At 41.5% G+C, this 18,596-nt stretch overlaps 2 protein-coding genes across 13 annotated transcripts in view; both read right to left on the reverse strand.

The window, feature by feature from the left end:
• Window positions 1–1,239, reverse strand: part of mtf1 (metal-regulatory transcription factor 1) — a 21,619-nt gene extending 20,380 nt beyond the window's left edge. For 3 of the 7 annotated variants that reach the window (XM_079469131.1, XM_079469128.1, XM_079469125.1), the window contains exon 1: window positions 276–801. The gene's annotated coding sequence lies outside the window, so the exon portion shown is untranslated. Of the gene's footprint in view, window positions 1–275 lie in introns of all 7 variants that reach the window. The other 4 variants (XM_079469130.1, XM_079469127.1, XM_079469126.1 and 1 more) reach the window with 3 other exon arrangements.
• Window positions 1,240–1,846: 607 nt separating this feature from the next.
• inpp5b (inositol polyphosphate-5-phosphatase B) lies at window positions 1,847–17,077 on the reverse strand. Of its 6 annotated transcripts, XM_079469120.1 has the most exons (24): window positions 16,634–17,021; window positions 14,010–14,053; window positions 13,893–13,963; window positions 13,463–13,560; window positions 13,356–13,385; window positions 13,139–13,249; window positions 11,711–11,851; window positions 10,262–10,316; window positions 10,008–10,178; window positions 8,736–8,837; window positions 8,405–8,519; window positions 7,619–7,735; window positions 7,325–7,512; window positions 7,135–7,246; window positions 6,949–7,058; window positions 6,607–6,742; window positions 6,420–6,530; window positions 6,163–6,328; window positions 5,315–5,550; window positions 5,085–5,186; window positions 4,769–4,853; window positions 4,554–4,681; window positions 2,465–2,576; window positions 1,847–2,219 (listed from the first exon to the last, which is right to left on the reverse strand). In XM_079469120.1, the coding sequence occupies exons 2-24, from the start codon at window positions 14,040–14,042 to the stop codon at window positions 2,080–2,082; spliced, it is 2,670 nt and encodes an 889-aa protein (XP_079325246.1). In that variant the 5' UTR covers window positions 14,043–14,053; window positions 16,634–17,021; the 3' UTR covers window positions 1,847–2,079. The 6 variants fall into 6 exon arrangements, with proteins under 6 accessions (XP_079325246.1, XP_079325247.1, XP_079325245.1 ...); XM_079469121.1 differs by lacking the exon at window positions 14,010–14,053 and having other exon boundaries at window positions 13,893–13,968; window positions 16,634–17,077; XM_079469119.1 differs by lacking the exon at window positions 14,010–14,053 and having other exon boundaries at window positions 13,893–13,971; window positions 16,633–16,828.
• Between the last annotated feature and the right edge of the window lie 1,519 nt (window positions 17,078–18,596).

Genomic DNA, 18,596 nt, shown 5'->3' on the forward strand with positions numbered 1-18,596 from the left:
GCAGCTCACTAGGCTGATGTCATGCAGGCCTTTCTAACACTTCAACGATACGAACCCCCAGAAACACTGAAAAACAAGCGACTCGCGTGTGTTCGGTCATGACTGTGGACACTTTCTAGAAGTTTCCACGTTCACTTTGACTTTACTGACAGTTATCAAGCAAAGACATCGTTTTAATTCATCTAAACAGACAAACACACACGCTGGAGATGAGAAATCTCATGACATGTGACATGTGAGAGTCCTGTCAGACATGCTAAGTGATGTTAGCTCACCTGTGTATGGAAGCTCCCTGTCATCAGTTCATCTGCTCGTGTCTGTAAAACAGAAAATCACATCCGCAACGCAAACGGCCTTAAACGATTCGACACCACACGCTTGACAGGTCAACGTGAAATCTGTAAAGCGCGTAAAGAGCAGCTCGACGGGCTAACGGTGACAGCATTAGCTGCATTAGCACATCGTTGACATGAGTTTATAAGACACTGTCACTGCCGCACGAAGACGTCAAATGTGTTCTTGAACAATCGTTGAAGTTCAATATACTCTGATAGCGGGAACGTGAGAAGTTGAACCCGTCAAATGATCTGTTGGGTGGACGTGTGCTAACAGACGAGCCGTTAGCATGAACACGGGAATAAAACAAAGACAGGCCGTGTACACACACGAACGGCTCCAGTACGCGCTTACGCCATTACACGAGCAGAAGAGTTTGTTTACCGGCGTTATAAAGATGTCAGGGTCCTCTGTAGTGTTGTGTCTTCATAGCTTCCCAGCGGCGCCATTATGGACGACAGCACTGACTCCAGATCAGTGTTCAGCGTGCCTCACTCGGGTCGTTCGTATGCTGCGACTGTTCTCACCGTAAACAATGTTACACTCAAACGTTTGAAATCAATAAATCTGCCATGTTTTCATTGTAATTCATTCAATGATCGGTTTTGCGGTTTTCTGGACTACTTCCGTTTAGTTTTCTCACGCCATTGTTTAAACATACATTTCCCTAATTCTTGCATTTTCTTTCAAGAATCAAGACTTAACATTCTTAAATCGATACCAGAAGAGTGACCCCAGATATTAAGATATTTGTGCTATAAAACAAGATAACAATGCTTAGCGTTAAGAAAATTAGCAATACATATGAAACTGTTTTAATAGTCTTAAATAATGAAAGTTGAGCTGTTTCCCTCTTGCTTCTTCATTTCGAGTGTTTATTGATGATGTCATGATGACAGAAGTGTTGTGTTAGTGACGGGCTTTCATTTTTCCTCAGATCAGTCACGTGTTATCATCTGCGTTCATCGTTTCTTGTACAAACATTCACCTTGTGGGTCCAAACCTTGACCATTAGGAGAGATAGACACATGTATAGAGCGCTGGGTTTCATCCCAGGGGATTACACACACAGTGTACAATACAATACAATGAAAGTCGCTTTGGAGAAAAGCTTCTGCCAAACGCATAAATGTAAATGATCACACATACACTTTCACGCTTTAACGCAATCCTCTGACCTGCTCTCCAACACTGGACATATGAGCTAATCGGAGAAAATCCCAACAAAACATCTAACTCGACGTTTTAACAGTGATGGTTATCATTGCATTATTAATTAACATTTGATAGAATTACCATTAAAATAACTTTGCAACATAAACACTCCTTCAAAGCCACCATTATTTAAAGTTTATCAAATAGATTTATTTAAGGACGGTTGTAAATATTTTTAGGTAAAATAATCATAAACATGTATATGTCATACAATGATCAGAATTTAAATTTCAATTAAATTATTTTATTAACTCAATATGTGCAATTATTTAAAAGAATACATGCAGACATTAAATGTTACAATCGTTGACATATTTAATATAAAAGAAGAGTCGTGTTGTATTTACAAACATCAAAAGGGAAATATATTGGATTAAATAATTAGTCCCTAATCTGGTTTTGAATAAAATACATTTGTTTTAAAAGCTGATAAAAATGTTTTGAATTAACTGGTGACTACACAGAATAACATCATCATTCCGGTTATACCCGAAAAAAACCTACATGTATAAAAAGCGCTTCAGTACATTATCCACATGATTCATCGTGAATGTCTCCATCAGACGGGTTCAGGACTAAACAATTCTGGAAAAACTCCTTGGCCTTCCTTTTCTCCACAAGGTCTTGATTTGTGGGTGACCTCAGCAAAAGACCCGCGAAAACAGAGGCTGCAAACAAGAGAAATTAGCTAAATCCATCAGCATACACCTACTGTATGTGCCGCACATTTACAAGGTCATGCATACACTGCCAATTTCCATCGGTCTGAAGTTCCAGAAATGCTAAGAAATCAACATTTGATCTCTTTACTCTTAAAAACAAACGCTTCTTGTTCTGCTTTCCATTGAAACTGGTCTGTGTTCTTGGACATAAATACACAAAAACAAGTAGTGAAAGCGTTTCGTCAACCTACCTAGAATATTGATGTCCAGCCGATTGTGTGCGGAGTGCTTCAACAGTTCTTGAAGAAAGTTCGTTAAATAGTGAAACACATTTTTATGACAGTGAGGTAGACCACAAATAATCTGCGGAGAAAACAAAAGCAGAAAACACTTGTGATGATAATAATCATTTCATAAGCAGCTCACAGGTCAATGGGGAAGGCACAGAGACTCCACGACTGAATGTTCAGTCTCCTCTCAATCCTCTGTTTCAAACTTCATGACTGTCTGTCTTGTAGTGTGCACCAGGGATGTTGGCGGTGATGATATTTCCCCACCAGTTTATGGACATTTTTGCTGCTTGTCCAATGTACTGAAGTTAAATCAACACAACTTTAAGAAAATTTGGTCACAACATGATTTTTCGTGTTTAGTCATATAACTGAATTCCTTTATGTTGGGATAATATAAAGGAGTTGTGTTGTGTTAACATAAAATTGTTACAATTGTGCATGGGACTTGTATTTCCCAGCATGCTTTGCATATGACTGCATTTTGAGTTATTTTCTTGAATAAGTGTTATGTTATGCATGTTTTAGTAGAAACACTTTTTAGTGTTTAATGAGTCTTGTGGTTGGCAACGCTTTGGTTGGTGGTTACATTTACAAATTTGAATATCTGTTGAGTTCTCTTAACTCTATACCTTTTTATTGAAGACAGATAAAAGTTTATTAATGTTAAAAATGTTTATTATCAAAAATTTAGAAAATATTCTTGAATACGCTAACAGGTCAAATTGGGATTTTAAATTGGTTTAATGTAAAATATACATTTGGGCAGAATTGAAATTGATGAAGTTAACGATTTAAAACAACTAAACAACATTGCATTAACTTCATGTGACTATCTTAAATTAACTGATAATGTTACTTCAATTCAATATAATCCAGTTATGTGGAACCTGTTGACATAAAAAAGTGAATTAAGTTGAACATATCATTTATTTTAGTGTGTAAAGAGTGAGGGGTTTGCTGTGGGGTAGTTGAAGATGCATGACGCATTTGACTTTGTTTTGAATTAGCGGCAATTCGGGAACGGTAATTGCATGAACTAATGGTGGGTCGATATCTTTTCATAAACAGCTCAATTCTATAAATATAAATAAGTTGCCTTTATTAACAAAACGAGTAATCACCGCACACACTGTGCAAAAAACTAAAGAATAAGAAAGGAAATACGAAACCAAAAACGTATATGCTAAATAAATGGCAAAGCACCGGCATTTGAAAATGACCCAGCGCAGGATCACGTCTCTCTGCATCTTCTGTGCTGTGAGACCGGTAAAGCACCCGCAGATGAAGTTGTACACGTTACATCTGTCACTTGCTGAATGTCTGTGCATTTAAATATGAATTAACACTTTGTCTGTAAATGCACGTAGTTTATTATTGAGACTGAACTTTGTGCTGCATGATACAAAAAAGAAATGAAGTGAAAACCACCGCATGTAGCAAGCACAGCGCAGACTTTTGGTGCTTGTCATTCTTTGCACTGAAAGCAAGCGTGTGTGTCAGGAGGACGGAGAAAGAGTGCGCAGGAATTAAGGTGAAAGGGACATTTTGACGGTTGAAATGGTAAGATGCATGTAAGATTCCTCCTTTACATGCAGTTAATAAAGTCACTTTACTGGTAGTTCATTGGCATTCCCGTTTGTAAAAAATTATTAAATGATCAAGAAGTTTTGAGGCGAGATCTGGTCTAGTGTTGTACGGCACAGCATTGTTACGTGATGTTTCAGGAAAATGTCCATTAAAATGATGTTCCGCTGCATTTCTCCTAAACACATTTATTTCACACATTGTGGCCTGATTCTGGCTTATTTCGTTTAATTTATAATAAAGGTATATTCTGTAAATTAATGTGTGATTGTTTTGTGGTGCATCCATGTTGCACTGCACCCTTAACCATGTGATGTCATCCCCACACACACGTATGATTCGAGACGTGACAATTCTGATTCGACTATGTAACACCGACTATCGCAACAAGCCTTGTGTGCACAGGGCCGTGATATGCAGTTGTGAGGTGTGCTCTTATATTTAGGCGAGGTTAGACACAGACCTGTCTGCACTGGCTGCTGTCCGAGCAGCTGTCTAAGCACGGCTGGTAGAAGGAGAAGGGGACGACAGGCTCTGGAAGAACGTCCAGGAACAGCAGCAGGGCTTCAGCCACTGAATGGTTACTCCCCGCTGAAATTTCTCAAAGTTAAGGGCCCTCGACAGTCAACACAGGTCACTTTATAAAGTACAGTGTAAGTGGAACACTGGGAAGGATACGTAGTGTGTCTAAGCTGCCCGTGTCCAGACAATCCCGAATCTCCTGGAACTCGGTGCGCAGGCCGGGCTGCTGAAACAGATCTTCCTGTAACGCACACACGTCAACACACAATGAAACATTTCCAATGGTGAGCTAGGTTTGGCCACCCTCTCTAAACACGGCAGACTGTGGAGGAATAGTTCAGCCTTCTGTTTCAGATTACCAAAGCAACACGCGAGACGGCCTGTACTTCCTTCCCTCCACAGATTCCTGCTGGACTGCTGCTGTTGCTATGGAGGAGAGCTCAATGGGTGCATGACAAAAATATAAAGAGACCTGTTTTTTCGCATAACGGAAGAGATGGTCGACCATCATCCTTATCTCCTTTGGGATTTCATGAGGTTCAGTGTCGCTCAGTTGGCTCTTTGACTTCATATTCTGATAGAACACACAAACAGTACAGACGTGGGTTTAATACCTCTCTCTTTGGCCACGTTGTTAGATTAGACTTTTGTGACCTTTGTAAAAATGCTTCAGTGCAAGTTCTGTGAAAATGAGGGTCTCACGATGTCTCTGATGGTGTCCATGTTCATGTCCTGGATGGGCTCTCTCAGCAGGCACAGGGTACTGAGAGAAGAGCCGAAGCAGCTGGGCAGATATGAGCCGGTGATGGAGATGAAGTAGTCTTTACCCCTCTCCAGATGAAGAATCAGGATGTCCTCCAGCTGCTGCTGGCCTGAGTTCAGCCCTGGAGCTGTGGAACGGTTCACAAACACCTCTAGATCGATGTCCACGCTGGCACCTACACACACACAGAGCACAACATGGTGATACCACACGCCTCTCCAGATTATCACTGAAACAACAGCAAAAGGTTCAGAACAAAGTTCAGATGGAGCTCTTCATAATATCCTCACATTATTCTAACAGACATTTTGTCCCATAGATATAAATGACTAGTGCCGCTATACGTATGTCTTCCGCCATATTGCAACGGTGCGAGCCGGTCTGTGTGGAACTGGGTTACTTCGAACCTGTTTCTCAGGTTTGTTTTATCCACAGGTTAGGAGGGAAGGATTTTGTTATCTTAAGATCTTAACACTCAAGACTAAGCTGACTGTGCATGATCATGAAAACATTTATATGTTGTTGTATAAACATTATATTTCCAACACTAACACATGACAATAACGAAAGGCTATCCCATTTTTTCCAGAATCAAAATGTTGTGGCATTCTAGCAAACTCTGAGTGACGTCAGTGGACCGTTCCAAGATGGTGGACGTGCCTGGAGCTCTTGAATGAGGCATCTAGTTGATTATATCTATCTTTGACTTTTATAATTTTTGCTCTGTTCTCAGTAATTCCACCCACGGTGAAAACAATCTTACTTCACACGGCTGTGCATATCTCACCTTGGGCCAGGAATCCTTTGGCGGGGTTGGCTGTTAACCAGGGCTTACAGTAGGCGGGCTCATCCAACTTCTGAATGAACTCAAACTGACACGGCACCTGTCCTTCATTGCAAACAGTCACCGTCTGAACCTGATGCTGCATAAACTTCACATCCTTGAAATGAAACTACAGCCAGAGCGTTGACAAAGACACAGAATTAGGGCCGTAATGATGTATCAAAAGCAACGAATGGATAAATGATGACGACGGACATTACCTCGCTCTGAGACACAGACACGGAGGGAATACAATCGTTCTCCATCCTGTCAATGTGTCGCACAATCTCCTCAAACGTTCTCTTGTAAGACTCCTCGTTCACCATCTTGATCTGTTCAGAGGACAGGCAGACATGAGGAAGAGCACTGAGGATGAGGTGAAGGATGAAGACGGGCTGTTGTTCTCACCCCTATCTCCAGCAGAGAGCTGACAGGCTTGTGATCGCTGCTCTTCAGGCTCATGTGGCTCTCGTAGCGGTGCTGTTTAACGTTCTTTCCCCTCCACAGGATACGGTCACACCATGCTGGGACTCGACACTTCTCACTGCAGAAAGCCATACACAGCCGTCAAACACCACACCACTGAAGGCCTGTGAACTCAGCCTGCACTTGACCTTAAAGCTGAGAAATGTTTCCACTGCTTATTTATTGGATCTCTGTGAAATTCTGCTGTCGGCCTCAATAGGACTTTCAATGGGATTTCTTGTCTCTTTAACTGTCTGCCAGGTGTGAAGTGAGTTCAATGTGTACCTTGTGTCCCACTCATCCGAGCCTGTGTCGTATTTATAAGTGGGCTGAAAATCAATCTCTCCCTCCGTAAAGCCCACAAACACGCTCTCCTCATCCATCTGTCTCTTCAGCTGAAACACACACAACATTCATACTGTGCACAGCACAGCACAACTCAACAACACCAAAGACTAATGAAGACTTTACCTGGTCATGATTGTAAAGAGTCTCAAAATCCTTTTTAGCTATCAAGTCCTTCACATGCTCAACGTCCAGGTTGCTGATTCTGTAGTTTAGATCGCCCAGCCATAACACAACACTGAAAGACAACATCCCCACATTAACACGCCTTCATTTTAGCCGGAGGAGCCTGTGGCGTGTCCAGTTGAGCTCATACTTGTGTTTCATGATGGTGAGAGGAGGAAGCGTCGGGTCCTGCTGGCCAAACTGCATCCTGCGGCAAATGTCCTTGAAGTCCTGATTGCGTCTCTCAAACTCTTCCGTGTGAGCGGCCAGGTGAGAGTTCACCACACAGATGTCAGAGTTATGGAAGCGGAAGCGAAAGGCTACGGCACCTTTATTACCCTGAACGTGAGAACAGTACAAGTGTCTTTTCATGCTGTGTGGCTCAAAGAGAGAGAGAGAGAGAGAGAGAGAGAGACAGAGAGATACAGAGAGAGAGAGAGCTCACCATCCGCCCCATGACACCCGTGCCAACGCTCTCGGCCTCCACCTCAGAGATGTGAGCTGCATGCTCGGCCTTCACGTACATCACCAGCATGATGCCCACCAGCCGAACCAGCTTCACCTGACGCACACAGAGCAAAGCTTGCATTACTCCCTCACTGTCTGTACATTAGTGTTGCCCTGTCTGTGGCTATTACTACAATGTTTCACTTGTCTCTAGTGGTGACAGATAGCTGCGTGTGGTGAATGGTATGATGAGAGGTTTGGGCTGTTTGGCATAGAAAGCAGCTCTGCCTCGTTAACAGCACACGCCAATAACACAACATAAAAATAACCACTGAACATAAAGAAAGACATCATACCAATGAACATGTGAGCCAAATACACTTTGCTTGAATGACTAAACATGAACGAAACTGAAACTGGAAAAAGCAGCACATTTATCTTGGATTCAGAGCTGTGGAATATGTGCTTTGCTTGACAACGGGGACTACACTACTACAGGCTTTCATCTTGGTCCGTTGGCTTTCACAAAAAAGGGTTTTAAAGCCACGATCCCATAAACGTCACATGAGAGCAATGTGAACAAAATGTTGCCTGTGAGCTGTTTCTCTACTGGCTCATTTCACCACATCTCTTGTGTAATTTTCACCACGAGTTTAACTGAAGATCACGCTCACGACTGTTAAACAGTGACGCCATGTACCAGTTTCATTCAAAGGGGTTTTGAGAAGAACAGACGTTCCTTGGTTGATCTAACATCATGGTGAGAGGGCAGAGACGTCCTTACTAAAGCATACTTGGCATCTGGATGAAGGCCCTTGTAGACAGCTAACATCCATTCGGGTTCTTTAGGAGTGTCATTGAAGAGGAAAGCCTCCTTGCTGAGATCCAGCTCCTGAAACCTACAGCACATGACAACAGGCACAGCGTTATTCAGAACTTCATTGTGTGTGACAGAGCGATGGGCTCTAGACACTAGCGTCAGTACCCATTGCCTGTATGACCTGACACAGCAGGAGATCCTCACACCATCGCATTTGGCCTTCGCTGTTACTGTGAGGATTACGGTTTAATCTGTGAGAAGTCAAATGAGCCATAAAAAAGCAGAAAGGTCTTACCCCACGAGATAAAAGTCTGGAGGGTTTGAGGTGGATCCCAGCCACGGACTAAGGCTTTCCTTTGGATTCTGGCCGTTTACATTGTAGGTGCCCAGGAAAAAGCTGCGAGCACACAACGAGAACAGAAAGACAGAGTCAAATGAGCATGTGACCTGCACGGCAAAATGTCATCGCTGCAGTATGGAAATGTGCCTGTATGTGTCTTTGAGCCAAATTCATGAAGGCTGTAGATGCAGGACACGTCTCCCTCCAAAAGGTGGCGCTGCCGACCCAAATTCACCCTGAACTACATTTCACGTTCCGCTAGAGATGGTCTCCTAGGGCGACCTGAACTGAAAAGGTCTACAGCCAAATCCAATAAATCAACTCAGCTTCACATCACACTGTTCCCGTTCAACACGTTGCTTTCAAAAGAACATTTATTATGCTGGCTTTCACTCAAGCAAAGGAGTGATTGATATGAAGAGGTCTCCCCTACACGCCAGCACTCATCTCACCTCCGTTCTTCAGTTAGAAAACACCCTTCAGACAGTGTGTGTAGTGTTATGAGAATCAAAAAGAACTGTTTCTTAGTAATGCTACCGAGGCCATAATACAGCCATTAAGCCAATCTAATCTACTAAACTAAAATCTTACTACAGGATTTGGAGTTAAGTGGGTTGCAGACTGGACGAGAAGCGCAGTGCCATGTCTGTAAAAAACTAACACATCCCCCACAACACTGTTTCCTGTTTTACAGATGCTCGGTGTGCAGTGCAACGATGGCTTTAACTCAGCGCAAATAGACTTGATGCGTAAACAATCCCTGCACGGTTACAGTAACAGACATGTTGTGTAAATGCTTTAATCTGTGGAAGGGGTCATATGGCGTGTTTTTCTGTGTCTCGGCATGCAAACAGAATATGTGTCAAAGGGTCCCTAGACGTGTCGCTGAGCATCCTGTGTGTGACCCCCGTTGGGGTGTTTTGTATTACAGTTTTTGCCAAACTATCTAATATCTAAAACTCAAATCAAGTTTCATCAATGTAATTTGAACAAACTTGACAAAGCTTTGTTCCAAAGGTCTTTAAAAAGTCTTTAAGCCCTGTGCAACTTATTTCCCAGAATGCCTTCCCCTGCTGAAATAAAAACACGTCCCGTCATGTGAGGTGTAGCCAATTCAATTCAACAATGCCCACGTGCAGCGACACTCAGAATGACGCAGTATGTTTGATACGTTATCCTGGCTGAATGTAATGATGGACAGAAGAGCTAAAGGTCAGGGTGTCACACCTGTAGTGCTGGATGTAGGTGTAGGCGTCCTCATTTTTACGCAGTTCACACTTGATGAGGTTATCACGCAGGCCGAACTGCGGCATCCCCAGCATCTGAGCTTTGTTTAACAGCACGGGCTGAGCTGACCGGATCTGCTCATCTCTCACCTCACCCCTCGCTTCCTCCTGACTGAAACCAGACCAAACACTGACAGTTTACATCACGGCCTCATTCATTTAAATCCAGGTAGCACAGTTACACAGCTGGGTTACCTCAGAACGTCTCCTCGGCTCTTCTGCTCCTGCTGGTCGTCCGGGTGTGATTTCTCTGTTGAGGTTTATCACAGCGCATGAGCTCATGACTTCACACATTCACTTTTCTACAGCAGCCAGTCCTGATGACGAGCAGGTCAAAGTTTAACACTGATAATGTGATGACCGCTCATGGGCGTGGCGCTGAGGAATGTGGGCGGGGCTAAATCCAACATGAGTTGGACGCGATAATAACAAGTAATCACACAATGAATCTGAGGTAAAGCAAGCTGCGTATAGCGCACACACGAGACTCGTATTCCTGCCGCGCGTCTATGACTTCCTGTACGAGTTTATATTAGTCTGAAATAAATACCGCCTGCTCACTGACATCGACATGAATGCGTTCACGTGTTATCAGTGTTTGGGACTCGAACCCATAACGCTTGACAGCAGCCCGACGCATGAACAACAGTGACGCGTTTTACAGAAGACGCTCTCTTATACTCAACTGTAAAAGAATAGATCAATAAAGACTAGAGCTAATGCTCTTACCGTTCACTGGAGCGGCATGAGACATTTCCACTCGAGATCACTTCACTTCAGCGCTCTACTATAGCAAAGGATCGACGCTCGCAGACACGGCAGCGTCACGTCATTAATATTCACGAGACGTGACGAGGGATTCGCTCATTCGCTGCGCGTCTAGACCTGGCTTGAGCCAATCCGTCCGTTCCTTCGTCATAGTATAATACGGGCTGTCGAACAGCGAGTAATCGCCCCAGTGTGCGCTGATCTCTGACGTCACAATTAAACAATACACACAAAACCAGCGAGTTTAGCATTAGCGTGAATCACACACATTCAACCGAAAGAGCGCAGTGACGTAACAGACCAAGCCCTCATAATAGAAGCGCATTACAATAAGTGTCATTCCATAATCTTATTGTCAACTACTGTGGATAATGACCTTTGTCCAAAAACAAATCACCATTGTGAAAAAAAACGGGTTTATCTTCATGTAATCAAGAAATCGACCTCAAATATAGGTTTTCATGGTTTTGCTTTCAGATAGATCATCAAGAGACACATGGGTGTGTTTCTCAAAAATAAACATGTTTCCACACTGACTATAGGCTCAACATGCTTACCGTCCACTTAGTTACCCAGTAAAGGTAAGAGTGAATAAAGTAGCCTAAACATGAGAAATCCAAACCAGGTAACGCTGAGATTGTCTAAGAAAATAAGTTTTTGATAAGTCTTATGAAGGCTCTACCATATTTGGGAGGAGGATCATTAATAGTCACACACTGCAATGGCATGTTGATGTACCGGTCTGTTCGCTCAAACAAGCTGCGCTCCTTGAATGTGATGGAAGGGTTTATTATTGCTCTAAAACAATGTACAGTCAAAGCAAACACGACAGCACAGAGATCCACGATCAACCTACAGATCAGATATCACACTTACCTGATCTCTGACTCATCACGGAAGATCTGGACGTAAGTGACGGTAAAGACTTTCTTAATGATCTTGCCCCTTTCGACAACTTTCGGTACTTGGTAAGCCAATTAAACTTTGGTTCTCTCTGTGGATATTGCTCACAGGCATCTACAAGGTCAAAAGAAACACTAAGTTGTTGACATCACATTTGATAAAGTAGTCAAATAACACCAAAACAATACTGTTAGAAAACATTTGATATCAAAATTGCTCATTTTTTAAAGACATGAGTGCACTGAGAGATGAAAGATATAGAAATAAAGGTCCCAGCTCATCAATGAGACAAGTATGTCTTTTCTTAACTGTAAGCGTCTGTCTTTCACACCGCTGTATACTACCAAACAACTAAACTTCTTTTTTGTGCGCAAGCGGTTGCTGGTGTCTGAGTTTCTATATGACCGCAGGTTTTCATCATGCTGTTGCTGCTTACCTTGCAGTTTTCTCATATTCTTCCTGTTACTGAGCACATCTGCCGGGTCTCTGATACTGGCCATCAGCCCCAATCATCAAATGTCACTTAGCATATCTCTTCTCAAACCCCCCATTTAGATCTTCATCACGTGGATGCATTTGATTTAACTAGATTAAAATGAGACTGATTCAAGTACACTAGACTCTTCTTTCTGACACTTACTGAGCATTTGCTCAGACGAGCCAAACTCCGCCTTCGACATGCTTCAGTTTCAGTCTCTCTCTCTCCGTCATTCTCTTTCTCTCCGTCTTCCTGTTCACCGTACATGCTGAATATGGCTGTTGCCTACGGTCCAAATGTCCGTGTTAAGACTGAACTTCTTTAATCAAGTAATATGTATGGATGGACTTTCACTCCAGCACGTGTTGAACAACGATTTCAAGAGGCGCATTTACAGCCGTCAATGAATGACAGAGCACATCAGATCATATCAGCCGCTCGCTGTGAATGACTTTCTGCATTTCTTACTATTCTCATCACTTAACAAACTTGTTTAGCAGGACTTGATACACAGCGAAAACAATTCCCACAGATAACTTTTGCATAACTGCGATTCCATGGACAACTGAACATGAACAAAAGAAAAAAGCGTCGCCTGATTTCCCCAGTTTGTTTTGATAAAGAAGCTACAGTATTCTCTATGTGACGAAGCCTTTGTTTAAGCTTACCTGTTGAGTTTCAATGATTGTAAACAAATGTAAAGATTTTCTTACCCCGTCAAAACCAATGCCACTCAAACATAGGAAGATTTCTGTTTGTCTAAAGCCTGATGGTGGGTGTGTTGTCATAGGGTACCGCACTCTTTGAACATGACCTATTTACTATAACACTGTGTTAGCAGAACAAATGTACTGTAGACCTTCCACTGGTGTTGGGTTTATTCAGCAGTCACTAGTGTGTGTCACGAAGAGGATGTGTCTTACCACTCCACGCCCGATTGACTTCACTGAGAAAGACACGCGTTTGAGAACCAAAAGGCAGCCTCAGCTCCAACTCTTCCGCTAAATACGTCACACGCACACGAGTGTCTGCACCTACAACAACAAACCATTGAAGCTATGATTACATCTATGCCTTTGGCACACGAGTCTGCTGGGTATGGAACCCATGACCGCTGTGATGTTGGTTAAAAGCACTCACCGAGCACAGCGAACTCATCTGGAGATGACACTGAAGAGAGACGGATCAAAATATAAGAAACTTACATGAGCACACTTATAAAGTTCAACTGAAGTGCTCAGTTTTACCTTCGACAACTGAAAAGTCATATGAAATGGGAATGATGTCCTCCAGTGTGACATCATCACCAGTGATGGCCATTCTTCTGTGGGAATATATAAATATCCTGAAGGAACAAACACCAGAATGATTATCTAGGCATACTACTTATAATTATATAGCTTGTGTAGGGTGAAGAAGTAGTAGGGTGGTCAGGACGATGGAATTTGGCTAACGATTAATTTTTTATTTAATAATTGCGGACAGACACACTTTCCTTGGTTTTCGTCCTGTTTACAACTAATAATATATGAGGTATTTGATCTTCATCATTTGTGTCATTAAACACATGCACAAGTACACTTTATCAAAGGAGGCAACAGGTTTTTTCACTTTCATTAAAAGTAACTTTGGGTGTATGTAAATGTTTGATCATGTCATCTCAGTCCATAAACTCACGCATGTTCATTGCTGTGGTGCACGAGACCCAGCAGTCTGCTGTTCTTCACCCCGTCCAGCAGTGACACACACTCCACTGCATGATCAACACTGTTAAAGACATTTATAACCACACACACTCCACTGCATGATCAACACTGTTAAAGACATTTATCACTCCACTGCATGATCAACACTGTTAAAGACATTTATGACCACACACACTCCACTGCATGATCAACACTGTTAAAGACATTTATAACCACACACACTCCACTGCATGATCAACACTGTTAAAGACATTTATCACTCCACTGCATGATCAACACTGTTAAAGACATTTATAACCACACACACTCCACTGCATGATCAACACTGTTAAAGACATTTATAACCACACACACTCCACTGCATGATCAACACTGTTAAAGACATTTATAACCACACACACTCCACTGCATGATCAACACTGTTAAAGACATTTATCACTCCACTGCATGATCAACACTGTTAAAGACATTTATGACCACACACACTCCACTGCATGATCAACACTGTTAAAGACATTTATAACCACACACACTCCACTGCATGATCAACACTGTTAAAGACATTTATAACCACACACACTCCACTGCATGATCAACACTGTTAAAGACATTTATCACTCCACTGCATGATCAACACTGTTAAAGACATTTATGACCACACACACTCCACTGCATGATCAACACTGTTAAAGACATTTATAACCACACACACTCCACTGCATGATCAACACTGTTAAAGACATTTATAACCACACACACTCCACTGCATGATCAACACTGTTAAAGACATTTATGACCACACACACTCCACTGCATGATCAACACTGTTAAAGACATTTATAACCACACACACTCCACTGCATGATCAACACTGTTAAAGACATTTATGACCACACACACTCCACTGCATGATCAACACTGTTAAAGACATTTATAACCACACACACTCCACTGCATGATCAACACTGTTAAAGACATTTATAACCACACACACTCCACTGCATGATCAACACTGTTAAAGACATTTATGACCACACACACTCCACTGCATGATCAACACTGTTAAAGACATTTATCACTCCACTGCATGATCAACACTGTTAAAGACATTTATCACTCCACTGCATGATCAACACTGTTAAAGACATTTATCACTCCACTGCATGATCAACACTGTTAAAGACATTTATAACCACACACACTCCACTGCATGATCAACACTGTTAAAGACATTTATAACCACACACACTCCACTGCATGATCAACACTGTTAAAGACATTTATCATTCCACTGCATGATCAACACTGTTAAAGACATTTATCACTCCACTGCATGATCAACACTGTTAAAGACATTTATCACTCCACTGCATGATCAACACTGTTAAAGACATTTATAACCACACACACTCCACTGCATGATCAACACTGTTAAAGACATTTATAACCACACACACTCCACTGCATGATCAACACTGTTAAAGACATTTATAACCACACACACTCCACTGCATGATCAACACTGTTAAAGACATTTATGACCACACACACTCCACTGCATGATCAACACTGTTAAAGACATTTATCACTCCACTGCATGATCAACACTGTTAAAGACATTTATCACTCCACTGCATGATCAACACTGTTAAAGACATTTATCACTCCACTGCATGATCAACACTGTTAAAGACATTTATAACCACACACACTCCACTGCATGATCAACACTGTTAAAGACATTTATAACCACACACACTCCACTGCATGATCAACACTGTTAAAGACATTTATCATTCCACTGCATGATCAACACTGTTAAAGACATTTATCACTCCACTGCATGATCAACACTGTTAAAGACATTTATAACCACACACACTCCACTGCATGATCAACACTGTTAAAGACATTTATAACCACACACACTCCACTGCATGATCAACACTGTTAAAGACATTTATAACCACACACACTCCACTGCATGATCAACACTGTTAAAGACATTTATAACCACACACACTCCACTGCATGATCAACACTGTTAAAGACATTTATAACCACACACACTCCACTGCATGATCAACACTGTTAAAGACATTTATAACCACACACACTCCACTGCATGATCAACACTGTTAAAGACATTTATAACCACACACACTCCACTGCATGATCAACACTGTTAAAGACATTTATAACCACACACACTCCACTGCATGATCAACACTGTTAAAGACATTTATGACCACACACACTCCACTGCATGATCAACACTGTTAAAGACATTTATCACTCCACTGCATGATCAACACTGTTAAAGACATTTATAACCACACACACTCCACTGCATGATCAACACTGTTAAAGACATTTATAACCACACACACTCCACTGCATGATCAACACTGTTAAAGACATTTATAACCACACACACTCCACTGCATGATCAACACTGTTAAAGACATTTATCACTCCACTGCATGATCAACACTGTTAAAGACATTTATAACCACACACACTCCACTGCATGATCAACACTGTTAAAGACATTTATAACTCCACTGCATGATCAACACTGTTAAAGACATTTATAACCACACAATGATATTTAGAGAACCTTTCACAATCATCTTCAGTTAGTCTGCTGTAGAACACAACATGTACTCGTAATCTATTGCTGCAGTGCCGTGAAGGATTTTCAAAGGATACTATAACGCAGTTTTCTTCTTTGGTCAAAGTCTCTTGAATGGCCACGGACTGATCCATTATTCACAGCCAGTCTGAACTCAAGTGTCCTTCAAAGACGAACTAAACACATCCCGACGATGAAGACTTCACGCAAACAGCCGCTCAAAGTGAAGTGTTGTGTCTTCATAAATCCTCCGGTCTCGCCTCGGTGCCACGCAGCCAAGACTCAAAAGAACTTGACTAGTCCGTGTTCGTGTGTTATTCTCCAGTAAATCATGAGAGATTCCAGTCAGAATGGCGCTCTTCTCCTTTTCTTCTCTAGAAACATTCGTTTGCAGCACTTAAAGTCCGTCAGAAACGGCAGAAAACCCGAGCAAACTTGACAGAATGTTAAATCCCACCCACACCCGGCCATCACCGGTCAATAGATGGCGCCATAGACACACATACACAGTAATCAGACTTGAACTAACGCTTCTTCCGCCCGACCTTTCTATCGTTCTTGCACAACTCTGTGGTGAAAATGATGATATATTATTTTCCTGTAACATCATGCTAGATGTACCAAGTAAATGCAGCTTTGTACATGTGAAAAATACATATTTGTACTGGCGTTCATGGTAGCCTGCTGAGAAACGGCTCAAATTCACAAAGAATAACAGCAATAATGTTCATTTTTTTATATGAATAATTTCTTTACATCACTTTATATAGAAAATATAGTCCTAAATACATTTTATACTCATAATAAAAATGAATAATTGTATGAGTTATACTAATGACATTAAAAACGGGCTTCTGGTGTAAGATACTGTACAGATATTTGCTCTGCTGCACACCCCTTCCGGTCAGTATGCAGATGAACACCATATGAACAGTAATGTGACAAAGAAAATCTTCATTCTTCATAAACCTTTTGACAGATGTTTTACAAGAAATTGTTTCAAGTGTTTATTTTCTTCAATTTGTATTAGGCATGAAGAGATCTCGCGTGTGATTTCTTTCATTTGATTTGCCCCTGTCGCTATAAATAGATATAATCATCCAAGCGCTCCAGGCACGCAGACGTGTCCGCCATCTTGGAACGGTCCAATGACGTCACTCACTGTTCATTAGAATACCCCATCACATGGCTGTGAAAACCACGGAGATTTCAATTTAAAATCCAGAAAAAAATGGTATAACCTTTTGTTGTTGTTGTGTGTTAGTGTAGCAGATATGATTTTTTCACACAAGCACACACACACACAATCAGCTTGATTTTGAGTGTTATCGGACCGGCTCGCACCGTTCCAATATAGTGGATATGTCTATATTTTTTCCTATATTTCCCTATAACCTCACTGTTCCTAATACATCTCCATACTGCACTCACTCGTTTTCTTGCATTTGGGCCCATCATATAAGATATTACTTCATGTGAATTCCTCACATCCTATCTTTCCAAATGTTCTGCTAAAACAGAAAACATAAGAGTTTAGTTCCAAAACGAGTTAACTCGCTTTAAATTCAATTTGAATTCAAATTATCTTGATGTATAATTAATATCTGTTCACTGGACAAAGTGTAGACTTTTAATGTCAAATATACATTATTTTTCAGAATTCCAATAAAATAAAGTCTTGCCTTTCTTATATGAACAAACATTTCAACAAAACACACTCACACAGAACACATTTTTAACGTTTAATAGATGTATAGTATATGAATAATTGCAACAGAAATAACAAACACTTAGAAATGAAGAGATTTATCATGTGTTTTAAACCAAAAAACCACTCCATGTCTTCCTAGAATGAAAAAGCTAAGATGTAAAGGGCTCCCTGGAGCCTTCCAGGTGTTCCATGAGACTGTGAAGGGCCATTCCCTCGTCCTCTTCATCCACTGCCAGTGCTGTGCTAAAGGGAACTGTTAAAGGCCGCAAGAGTTTGTACTCCTGCTGCCGCTGAGGTATTTTCTTCTCTCTTAGAATTGTCGTACGGGT

This window comes from Barbatula barbatula (genome assembly GCF_947034865.1).
Source record: "Barbatula barbatula genome assembly, chromosome: 12".
Classification (NCBI taxonomy): domain Eukaryota; kingdom Metazoa; phylum Chordata; class Actinopteri; order Cypriniformes; family Nemacheilidae; genus Barbatula; species Barbatula barbatula.